Consider the following 13,025-nt stretch of genomic DNA (forward strand, 5'->3'; position numbering starts at 1 on the left):
ATTTATTTAGAATTCACACTTAACGAGCATGGCTACCACAGCATTCTACAGCGATATGCCATCCCATCTGGTTTGGGCTTAGTGGGACTATCATTTGTTTTTCAACAGGACAATGACCCAACAACACAACAACATTTTACCAAGAAGGAGAGTGATGGAGTGCTGCATCAGGTGACCTGGCCTCCACAATACCCCGACCTCAACCCAATTGAGATGGTTTGGGATGAGTTGGACTGCAGAGTGAAGCAAAAGCAGCCAACAAGTGCTCAGCATATGTGGGAACTCCTTCAAGACTGTTGGAAAAGCATTCCAGGTGAAGTTGGTTGAGATAATGCCAAGAGTGTGCAGAGCTGTCATCAAGGCAAAGGGTGGCTATTTAATAAACCATGTGCCATGGAATCGGTACATCGAAAATCTCTTCGCAACTATTTTGCAACCTGTATGGCACAGCTGTCAATTTTTTGGTCCTTAAATTAAACTGTATACTTTTTTATTTATTAACATTTTCTTTAATCAGTTTTGGTCTTCAATGCAGGGCCGACAGACAAGTTCCTTACCTTCTCCCCTTTCCACTTGCAACAGACTTTGCATTCCAATCTGGTGCATGAATAGATGAGTAAACTAAAAACAAGAAAAAATGTCAAATGCATTGGTAAAAAAATAATAAAAGAACGAGGTCCATCTCCGACATGTTTTTACATCAACAACATGCATCGCTCTCCATGATTCAAAATCCAGGCCAGCGAATTGGTGCTCCATTTATCTTTAGACTAAAAGTGTGCCACTAGTGTATATTCTGTATTTCAAAACATTCGGTTGTGATAAATACAAACAAATAAACTGTTGTTTAGTTCCAAAAGCCTACCAACACCATTTTTCTATAGCTACTACAGCGTTCAAGGGAGGATTGTTACTAACTTCCTGTTGATGACATTGAGCTTTCCGGCTTCTTCTGTGAGTGTTTAAGAGGTGCCGCCACCTACTGTACGCAGTGTGCATTTCTCTTTTGGCAAGGTTGTAGGAGAGTATAAATCATAGACTGTAGCAGCCTATGTATATGTAATGCAAATAACTTTACTTAAAGAACACTAAAGTTGTAAAGAACAACGTAAAGACACAACCCCATCTCACACAACTTTGTCAAAATAGTCCTCATGATAAGAAACCCAACACCAGAGTGACATCTGCTGCACAATAAAGGGACTCCAACTTTAATGCGCAATAAAGTGACTCCAACTTTCCTCCATAGTAAATTCATGGGAACACTAGAAAACGCTCCAAGTTGTGTGTACACTTGTATACTACCTACTAGTTATTTCTGTGCTGCTGTCAGAGCTATGTAGATTGTGAAAGTGGAGGTGTGTCACCACATGAACAGCACCCTGCATGCCATATTCAATTATGTATATAAACACTGGATTGCTATTGGCCAATGGGAGGCTTTGAAGCCACCAGTCGGCCATAATGGCACTCGCCAGAAGCAGTCCTCTATAGTCTATAGCAGGGTTGCCCAACCCTGTTCCTGGAGAGCTACTCTCCTGTAGGTTTTCGCTCCAACCCCAGGTGTTACTAACCTGATTCATCTTATCAACCTGCTAATTATTAGAATCAGGTGTGCTAGATTAGAGTTGGAGCAAAAACCTACAGGACAGTAGCTCTCCAGGAACAGGGTTGGGCAGTCCTGGTCTATAGGAAGGAATGGAATTCTACAGTATTTCAACTAAATATTTCAAGGACAAAATTACATGTATTTAAGTCTTTTTCTTGTTGTAGTGGGGACAGTAACATTCGATTTGTATAAAAATGATACTTTAAGGAAAATGTTTTATTATATATCTTTATTTGTATGTTTAGCTCACTTAATATACTTTTAAAATATGCATTAAGGTGTCTAATAGAATAACAAAAACAAATGTAGACATTAATAAATGCATTTCTAAAGCTTCCAAAATATTTTTTACAACATTGGGGGATTGCCAAGATGGAGGCGCATTGGCTTCAAAACTGTGCCCCTCCCCCCCACAGATAGTCATCTAGCGTATATAAATGATTGGTTATATTTCACTGTATTAATCAAACATTAACTTCTGACCTTGGTTTAGGCTACATGGTTTACTACTAAGGTATATCATATAACAATTATTCATTATATCTTCAAACTAAAGTGTACACCTACAGAGTGGGATATTTTAGTGTGTGGTTGGATACGCAACTATAGAGAGCAATAGTAATGGCATCTTTTTGTAGGCACTAACTCCGCCATGGGAAAATAAATGTTTTGGGGGGAAAAACGCCAAAAAAAAGGTCTGTGGTTAACACAGGCTTAGGAGATCATATACGTTTTGTTCTATGAGATAATCTCATCAGCTAACGTCATTTATTGTGTATTTTGAAGCATGTATGTAATCAAAACAAGCACATAAAGGCTTCATAATTCATAAAGATCATGATATTATCTCATAGAACAAAACATATAAGATGTGTTAACCTCAGACCTTATTTTCATCATTTATCCCAAAACCCCATTCTTTCCCGGTTCATTTCCCCTTCATTGGACACTGTGTTAACAAACCTCCAAACGAGCTTCAATGCCATACAACACTCCTTCCATAGCCTCCAACTGCTCTTAAACGCTAGTAAAACTAAATGCATGCTCTTCAATCGAACACTGCTTGCACCCGCCCGACTGACTAGAATCACTACTCTCGGCGGGTCTGACTTAGAATTTGTGGACAACTACAAATACCTAGGTGTCTGGTTAGACCGTAAACTCTCCTTCCAGACTCACATTAAGCATCTCAAATCCAAAGTTAAATCTAGAATCGGCTTCCTATTTCGCAACAAAGCCTCCTTCACTCATGCTGCCAAACATGCCCTCGTAAAACTGACTATCCTACCGATCCTTGACTTTGGAGATGTCATTTACAAAATAGCCTCCAACACTCTACTCAGCAAATTGGATGTAGTCTATCACAGTGCCATCTGTTTTGTCACCAAAGCCCCATATACTACCCACCATTGTGACCTGTACGCTCTCGTTGGCTGGCCCTCAATACATATTCGTCGCCAAACCCACTGGCTCCAGGTCATCTATAAATCACTGCTAGGCAAATCCCCACCTTATCTTAGCTCATTGGTCACCATAGCAACACCCACCCGTAGTATGCGCTCCAGCAGGTATATCTCACTGGTCATCCCCAAAGCCAACACCTCCTTTGGCCGCCATTCCTTCCAGTTCTCTGCTGCTAATGACTGGAACGAACTGCAAAAATCTCTGAAGCTGGAGAGTCTTATCTCCCTCACTAACTTTAAGCATCAGTTGTCAGAGCAGCTTACCGATCACTGCACCTGTACACAGCCCATCTGTAATTAGCCCACCCAACTACCTCATCTCCATATTGTTATTTATTTTGCTCATTTGCACCCCAGTATCTCTATTTGCACATCATCTTCTGCACATCTATCACTCCAGTGTTAATACTAAATTGTTATTATTTTGCACTATGGCCTATTTATTGCCTTACCTCCATAACTTACTACATTTGCACACACTGTATATAGATTTTCTATTGTGTTATTGACTGTATGTTTTGTTTATCCCATGTGTAACTCTGTGTTGTTGTTGTTTTTATCGCACTGCTTTGCTTTATCTTGGCCCGGTTGCAGTTGTAAATGAGAACTTGTTCTCAACTGGCCTACCTGGTTAAATAAATGTGAAATAAATAAAAGAAAATGGCTGAACGATCCAGAGTAACTAATTTCCGGTTTTTAGGACTACAAGCTGGCGAGCTCTATTGCGCGAGGCGCATTGGCATTGGGATTATCTCCGAAGTCCTCTGAAATAGTTTGCATAGCCCACTGTATTAAAGTAAGTTTTGAAGTTATTCAATCTTTTTCATATAAAGACGATATTTGTGTCAGACCCATAGCAACACCTATATTTAGTTGTTGCCATGTATCTCATGGGAATTTTGACATGATGGTGAGACGATGCGACAACTGTCCTTCTGGCCTGTAACTACTGTGGACACGCCCCTTCGCGGATTGGAATGGACCGCGCCATAACGTAAAGTCCTATCTGCGTAGGATGAACATTTACATTTCTTATTTTTTATGATATAGCATTTTACATAATATATATTATTGTACGTTTAATCCATGCCATAAACTATGACGCGAGAAGAGGAGTTAATTCGGATTGCAAAAAAGCTGGACAAGATGGTGTCTAGAAATAACACGGTGAGAATGTATTTTGACACCTAGCTTTATGTCGCATGTTTTCTGTCACCTCGTGCAGTCAAATGTATGAAATCATGTGTAGATACATGCTTTATTTTGAATTTGCAATGACGTATTCCATATTATAGTTATCTACAATAATACAAAGTATTACATTTCGAGGCTGTGCTGTAAAAAGTTGTGCACTGTCCCGAGAGGAACAGTTGTGCAAGTGGCAAATGCTGAACAGGTGTTTGGCACAGAATTGTCCAGATTTTGCCTATTAAGCAAGACCGTGCGATATACACACACACGGAATAAAACTACTTATGCAAAAGTGTGAGACTTAAAGCATGCTGGTATTTTACAACAACTCCGTGCATGGAACCGAAAGTAAACAGTGCAAGATCGTGACAGTGGCGTACTATGGGACTGTTTGTTGTTAGTATGGGCCAATTGTTCATTGCTGTTTTGGCGGATTGTAGAATGCAAGTCATTCACTGATACATTGAATGAAATTCCTTATTAACATAGCGCCTGCTGTAGACTACATAAACACAACTATTTTGACTATTAGTCTACATTACTATTACAAGATTTTGACATGGTTATTATAATATCACAGTTTGTTATTGATTGTAATTATGGTTAATACAATTGATTACAGTGATTACACGTCAATTGTGATTTAAGTGTAATCACTTAAACACAGACTGTAGAAACATGTGCAGCAGCTACAGTAGGCCTACTAACTACAGTACAAACCCTGCCTGCAGCATTAATTAAATAATACTATGCTCCCACCATCGCCATTTCCTGCATTTCGACACAATCTAATGTTACCCTTTTAGGGTCACTTTGATTGTAAGTAAGAATATAATATGTTTCTAAACACTTCTACATGAGGTGAGTAGCGCAGTGGTCTAAGGCCACGCTGTGCCACTATTAATCCTGGTTCGAATCCAGGCTCTGCCGTAGCCGGCCCCAACCCCACAATTGGCCCAGCGTCATCCAGGGTAGGGGAGGAAATGGCCGGCAGGGATGTAGCTCAGTTGGTAGAGCATGGTGTTTGCAACGCCAGGGTTGTGGGTTCGATTCCCACGGGGGGCCAGTATGAAAAAAAACTAAAAATAATAAACAAACAAAAATATGTATGCACTCACTAACTGTACGTCGCTCTGGATAAGAGTGTCTGCTAAATGACAAAAATGTAAATGTGGATGCTACTATGATTAAATAATGATGAGTGAGAAAGTTATAGGCACACAAATGCTGACCTCCCCTGTTATTGTAATGGTGAGAGGTTAGCATGTCTTTGGTATGATATTTGTGCGTCTAACTTTCTCACTCATCATTATTTAAGATTCATTCAGGATTATCTGTAATCATGGTAGCATCCACATTCATGTAGAAGTGTTTAGAAACATATTATGTTCTTATTTACAATAAAAGTGACTCCAAAATGACACAATACATTATTTACCATTAATTTCTATTGGGCACTAAATAATCTGAAACACAACCAAAACAAACAGCAAATAATACTACTAATAAAATGCATCCAACAAATGTGTAGAGTCAATGTGTAGAGTCACAAGCTTGATGTAGTCATTACGTGCTATGAATGTCGGACCAAATACTTAACTTTTTACTACTTTTAATACACATACAAGTGAATTTGCCCCAATACTTTTGCTCCCCTAAAATGGGGGGACTATGTACAAAAAGTGCTGTAATTTCTAAACGGTTCCCCGATATGGATGAAAATACTATAATTCATATCATAGGCCTAATAGTACTGTAGAGCTCTTTTTACTTGCATACAATATGTGACCGACTGCCTTGATTAGGTCTTATGTAGCAACATTTGAAATTGTGTTTTTTTACATTGGATAAAAGCAGAGACACAGCGCTACAAAATGGTATATCATACACTGCATTTAAGGGAACAATGGGAAAGTAATTCTGCTTTGAAAGTTGCTAAACTTAATAATAATATGCCATTTAGCAGACGCTTTTATCCAAAGCGACTTACAGTCATGCGTGCATACATTTTTGTGTATGGGTGGTCCCGGGGATCGAACCCACTACCCTGGCGTTACAAGCGCCGTGCTCTACCAGCTGAGCTACAGCTCACTTTCTCACTTTTGAGAAAATGGCCTTTGAATGTTTTGGTACCTAGTGAAGAGCTCTTCTTTGTCTACACCCATTCAGCATCGTTCACACCCTCTTAAGCTTTAGTCCCACCCATCTCGTTTCGCTCTCGGAGCGTTAAGAGTGCACACTTGACGCTCTTGCCGATGAGTAGGGTTGATTAGAGCGTTCTGACCTCACAACGGCAGTCAAGCACCCAAGCTAACTGGCTAACATTGGCTAGCTTGCTATTTACTTTCAGACACAAAATTGGGATTATGGTTAATTGTTTACCTCTGGATAACATGAAAACGAAGGTTTCGTATGTAACCACGGTTATGTGAGCTATATGGATCACTACAATATATTGGTATCACTCCGCGGCGGAGGGATACATCCGAGGTGAGGATTTACAGATTTACTCCTGTACACCTGTGTCACGGCTGGGGTCCGCCCCTATATATAGACCCCATGGCCGTGACACACGTTCTCTACATCATTTTTGAGGCGCCTCTAGCACCGTAGAGGATTGGAGTGATCCATATAGCTCACATAACTGTGGTTACATACGTAACCTTCGTTATGTTTCACTATATTGGATCACTCCAATATATTATATTGGTATACCTGTACCAGATTTAGTCGGTGCTAGAGAGAACTGGCCAGCCAGCGGCAAAGTCCCAGTGCGGAACCGAGACGCAGGGGCCGTCAATGTGGAAGGGGGGTCCCAGCACAGTCCCCGGAAGGGGAGGCGACACCCAGGACCGATGAACCAACCGCAGAGGGAGGTGCCACATTTACCCTAGCAAAGGTGCAAGAGGAAGCCCAGCTGGCCGCAGCACAGATTTCAGCGAGGGGCACTCCTCTCAGTAGAGCCGAGGACGCAGCCACACCTCATGTTGAATGTGCCACCACAGATCCCAGCACTGGCCTGCCAGTCAGGCGGTATGCTGTCATAATAGTGTCCACGATCCAGTGAGTGAGCCTCTGCTTTGATAGCCCAGCCCCCAGGACCCTCTCACCATAGCAGACAAAGAGCTGGTCTGTTGTTCTCACTGACCGTGTCCGCTCCACATAGGCAGCAGGTGCCCGCACAGGGCACAGCATGCCGGAGAAGGGCCCAGACTCCCCCGCCACTGCCGGGTGGTCGTAAGCAGACAGGATAAAAGGGATGTTCACATGCCTGTCTGACAGAACCTTTGGGAGGAATGAAGGGTTGGGGCGGAGAGATATACTCCTCCCACCAGGGTCCATCTGGTAGCACTCATAACTTACCGAAAAAGCATGGAGCTCACCCTCCCTTTTAGTAATCGCTACCAAGAAAATCACCTTCATAGAGATGTGTTTCAGGGAGGCAGACTCCAACGGTTCGAAAGGCGGCTTTGCCAAAGCTGCCAAGACCCCATCCAGATCCCAGCTCGCCATTGAGCGGGTCCTAGCTGGATGCAGGCGATGAACCCCCTTCATAAACCTGGAGACCAGGGGATGGTGCCCCACTGGCCTGTCCATCCACCCCACATGGCAGGCAGATATAGTTGCCAAATATCCTCTCAGTGTAGAGGCTGCCAAGCCCTCATCCAAGCGAGACTGCAGGTATTGGAGGACATACAGCACCCCGCATGACTCGAGCACAACCTCAATACCAGTGCACCAAGAGCAGAACAACTGCCAGCGCAACTGGTATGCCGCGGTTGTAGCCGGTGCCCTTGCGCTCTGCATGGTGTTCATCACGCCCTCTTGTAGTCCTAACATGGACCGGGCGGTGCGGTCTCGGATGCAACAGAGTTCCCCCGGCCTGAGACAGCAGGTCGGGTCTCAGGGGCAGTTGCCAAGGTGGGTCAGACAACAGGGACAGGAGAAGGCTGAACCAGGGTTTTCTGGGCCAGTATGGGGCCACCAGCAGCAGACGATGCTCCGCCATCCTGGTCCTGTCCAGCACAGCCTGGATCAGGGGAAAAAGGAGGAATGCGTAAAGCTCCAGCCCTGGACAATCGTGAGCCAGAGCATCCAAGCCCAGAGGCCCTGGTGGTTCCGACATGGAATACCACAGGGGGCAGTGTGCATTGCCCAGGGAGGCAAACAGGTCCACCTGCGCCCTCCCGAACTAGTCCCACAGGTGCTGCACCACCTGGGAATGTAGGCTCCAGTCCCAAGGTGGCGGGCTCTCCCTCGAGAGCATATCCGCTACTACATTCAGGATGCCAGGTACGTGCGCTCCCGTGCCATAAGATGGAGACGGTGGGACCTCAGTCCACGCTGATGGTTGATGTTAGCCACCACTGCGGTGTTCTCCGTTCTCACCAGGACATGTCTTCAGATGTGGAAGGAAAGACCGCAGGGCCAGCAGTACAGCTCGGAGCTCTAGTGTATTGATGTGCCTGCCGCTCCAAGGGGGTAGCCAACAGCCGTTGGCCGACCTGCCCTTGGTCACACCCCCCCAGCCGATCTGGGAGGCGTCTGTGCTGACCAGCTCCCGGCGGCACATCCTCAGCATCTCCACCCCACCTGAGAGAAATGAGCGACAGAGCCACCTCAACAGTGCCCTGAGGCACTGTGCGGTCACCCGCGGCTGGCAGTGACGGTGGCGCTTCGGGTGCAGCTGGTGGGAGTTGAACCACCGTTGAAGAGACCGGAGATGGAGCAGGCCCAGGGGAATCAGCAACGAGGCCACCGTCAGCAAGCCCAACAGGCGTTGGCAGGTCAGGGCGGATACCACCCGCCCCTGCCGAAGGTGGTCGAGGCAAGATAAGATCGCCTGAACCCTTCTGGTGGGCAGGCGTGTTCTCATGAGGACTGAGTCCAGTTCCATGCCAATGAAGGCCACCCTCTGGGTGGGCGTCAGACAACTTTTCTTGTCATTTACAGTAATGCCCAGCCCGCCGATGTGGGTCAGGAGCGTGTCTCTGTCTGACAGGACCTGGGTCCTGGTCGGGGCACAAATCAGCCAATCGTCCAGGTAATTGAGGATCAACAATCCTCGGGACGTGAGAGGTGCCAGGACAGCGTCCATGTACTTTGTGAAAGTGCGGGGTGCCAAGGAGAGGGCAAAGTTTTCTACTTCAAGGGGTTGGCCACCATGGTGACACAAAGGCCCCTGAATGACGGGGGCCGGCACCGGAATTGGAGTCGGTACCCCTCAAGCATTGTAGACAACACCCAGGGGGACTCCACAACCTCCTCCCACTTTGCCCTTTGAGATCGGGAGAAGCGGCCGGGGAAGGGTGTGTCGGGTCCTGCCGGGGCCCGCCTCTCCTCTGACGCCCGAGTGCCTGGGTCCCCCAGGCACATCCCTATGGCGGTGACAGTTGACAGGTTGTTGCTTCACCACACGCTGTGCCCCTCCCCGCTGTCGTCCCTCAGCACGAGGCGATGGGGCAGGAGAGGGACCCCTCCGTTGTTCGGGTGCAGGTGGGTGGCGATGGTCCCGGGGCCTAAGGAGGCGGCATGAACCGTCTCAGTGTCTCACGGTCCCTACGAACCTTATCGGTCTGCTCCAGAATGTCATCAACCCCTGGGCCAAACGTCAGCCCTGGGGTGATGGGGAGAGTGGCAAATGTGCTCTGGAGAGCAGTTGGCAGACAGGATTTGGCCAGCCAGAGATTGCGCCATGGCCCGTCCGTTGGCGCGGGCCACATCCCTCTGGAGCAGGGAAAGTAGGGGAGACACCTCCATCGCTTCCCGTAGTAGCTCCTCTGTGCCCTCCTGCAGCCGGGGCAACAGAGTCTGAAGGTAGGCCGGCAGCAGCATGGTAAGGCGACCAAGAGAGCAGAGGGACCCATTTGTGGCTTTCAAGTCTGCATCAAATAATCTGGGGGGTCCCGGCTTCAGTCACGGGTTCCGCCCTATAATCTGCCGGTCCGGGAGGACCATGGCAGCTATCATGGTGTCCATGTTCGGGTGCTCCCGGAGGCCGAGTGCGCCCGCAACATAACTCCTTGATCCAGTCTCTGCTGTGAGTCGGATGCGCCCCCTTTCAGAGGCCCAGCTCTCCTGCAAGGCCTCGCGGAACTCAGCAGAGATGGGGACAGATGGAGAGTCATCCCTGTCCACCAGTTTGATGTCCAGTGCAGTGGCTACCGGAGTGAGTAGGCTCCTCATAGCCTCTCGAGCCGCTGGGGGCGATGAAGCCCCGCTGCCGGCTTCTGATGGCCTGTCAGCCTGGTAGCCCCGCTCACGGTGGTGAACAGTGCCTGCATCGTCCCCCAGGAACAGCCTATCACTGGCCAACAGGGAAAAGCTGTCGTCGCCACCGACGCTATCAACCTTCTGACGCAGGACATGCGCCCTCCGTTCAAGGTGGTTCCAGCGGTCCGACTCCTGCCCCTGTCCAGGACTGGCGGCAGATGGGCTCTGCCTGCAGTGGCTCCAGCCACGCTTCCTGGGAGGGGTACTGGGCCCAGTAGAGGGACTAACAGCTCGCTGAAGCACCACTCCTGAGGGAGGGAGCTCGTCCCCATGCTGAGCCCGAGCCTGGCCGACCCACTCGCGCATGACCTCCAATCGTGCCAGGCGCAGGCGTTTTGAGAACACCACACAAAACAGGCATCCAGTAGGGCGCTCCACCGCCATCTCCGCGTGGCTCAAACCCAGGCAGTGCATACACGAGGGATGCGGATCCCCAGGGGGGATGCCACCATCACACCTGTCACAAAGGGAAGCCATAAGCTCAGCCAAGCCAACAAGGCCACGGAGCAGGGGTCCGACGCCCTGGGAGTGCTTATGTCGTGACCTGCTTGAAGGAATAGGAACCCGGTGAGGGATAAATTACCCAGTACCTCTGCAAAAACCGGGGAAGACCCGTGTGGGAAAAACAGGCAGACAGAAAAATAGCATCCAGGTAATGGATTTTATTTTTTTGTTTTTGTTTTACTCCAACTGTAATATTACCTAGCCGGTTTAATATCCAAGCAGCAAAAACAGGAGTAACTCCATTAAGGAACTCCAGAGTTAATGTCTCAATGTAGTGGAAAGCCCACCATGATACTCTTACTCTGCAGGGGAAAGAACAAGAAAAACCCCCACAGGGTAATTAGCAGAGAACCCGCGCCTACAGTGCGAGGAGCAGCATGTTAAAGCAATTCACAACACACACATAGAACAAGCCAGTCGGCAAGTTGTATAAGGTAAATTACAGTTTGTGCAGCAAGAGCCACCATACTAATGGATGCACACGGAGTCGTAGTGTAACGCTAACGAAACACAAGTACGACAACCAAGGGCGGAAGATACATATCAACCGCGCGCAGCGAGTGGAGCACTCAAGAGGAGGGGCTGGCCATGTGGCCAGCTGCAAACAGCCAGTGAGTATACTTCCATGCAAGATATTACACTTAACAGTGACTTACCAAGCAAACTTAAGAAAGTTTGTACCTCAAACCATATGGATGTCCGCCAAGAAAATGAAAGAGAACGTGTGTCGCGGCCATGGGGTCTATAGATAGGGGCGGACTCCAGCTGTGACACAAGTGTACACGGGAGTAAATCTGTAAATCCTCACCTTGGATGTATCCCTCCGCCGCGTAGTGATACCAATATATTGGAGTGATCCAATATAGTGAAACTGAACAGCCTAACCAGCTCTGCTGGCAACAATTGAATTATGCTTTTTTGCCGACATTTACTGACACCGGCCATATTCAACGGGTGTTGTGCGTTCGTAGATTCATCAGTTATTCTGCGCTCTGGCATACTCAGACTGAATTTACGAATGGACCCGAAATGTTACTTGCATAGTGGAGTCTTTTGTTAAGACCTGTAGCTAGCTAGCTAGGTAAACAATTAACCTAGCTAGGTAAACAACGTGTAAGATCATACACGTCACGTAATGTTAGCTAGCGAGCCAGCCAGCTAACGTTAGCTAGCTAAACAATGTCCCATAATCCCAACTCATGATGTTACTATCCTGCATGAATCTGCTGGTAGCTAACCAACTCGGTTCAATGTTAGCTAGCTAACATTAGGCTCTAACTAGCAAAGCAAATGGCTCTGAGATATGAATAATAACATCATACACGTAACATTAGCTAGCGAGCCAGCCAGCTAACGTTAGCTAGCTAACAGTACACTTTAACTTGAAATGAAACCACTTTCTGTCAAAATTAGAAACTTGAAATATCTGAAAATGTACCTAGCTAGACTATCTTACCCGTATACATCATGCATGATGGACGCGTCTCCCTGTCACGGATGCCATGGTTGCCCTTAGTTTGAAGATGTAATCCGGAGACAGGTGTTTTCTCCATCTCTTTAGCTACCATACTCTAATTCCACTGATTTCAAAACTCGATCCTCCAGAAAGTGGAGAGCTCCACTACACGATATATTTCGAAACACTCTGTGTTAGATAGGATTACCTACACATATTGACCAGCTCAAACAGACAACCTTATATATGGCAGATCAATCTGAACTCCTCTCTCGGCATGTCCAACCCACTCATTATCTCAGCCAATCATGGCTAGTGGGAAGGTTGCTGTCTTTTTCTGTGGCTTAACCAACTACGCTCGTAATTTAACAAATGTATTCGTATTTACAGATGGCATACAAGTTTGTTATTAAGGCACATTAAAGTTCACATGTTCCAGAAGGCATTTCTGCCAAAAAACGCATTTTGATTAAAAAAATAAAGTTTATGTTCAAATGGCTCTCCTATGAAGTAGTGACCTGCAACATAC

General features: G+C 46.7%; 1 protein-coding gene across 12 annotated transcripts in view; it reads left to right on the forward strand.

Annotated features, from left to right (window-relative positions):
* Nucleotides 1-13,025, forward strand: part of LOC311127073 (transcription elongation factor A protein 3-like) — an 86,358-nt gene that overhangs the window by 44,985 nt on the left and 28,348 nt on the right. For 7 of the 12 annotated variants that reach the window (XM_084158826.1, XM_084158828.1, XM_084158829.1 and 4 more), the window contains exon 1: nt 4,034-4,239. The exons of 4 other annotated variants lie outside the window; for them this stretch is intronic. In XM_084158826.1, coding sequence (XP_084014952.1) covers nt 4,171-4,239 — 69 coding nt within the window. In that variant the 5' untranslated portion in view covers nt 4,034-4,170. Of the gene's footprint in view, nt 1-3,805; nt 4,240-13,025 lie in introns of those variants that run through there. One more of the 12 variants, XM_084158825.1, reaches the window with a different exon arrangement.

This window comes from Coregonus lavaretus (assembly GCF_964263955.1).
Source record: "Coregonus lavaretus genome assembly, chromosome: 3".
In the NCBI taxonomy this organism is placed as follows: domain Eukaryota; kingdom Metazoa; phylum Chordata; class Actinopteri; order Salmoniformes; family Salmonidae; genus Coregonus; species Coregonus lavaretus.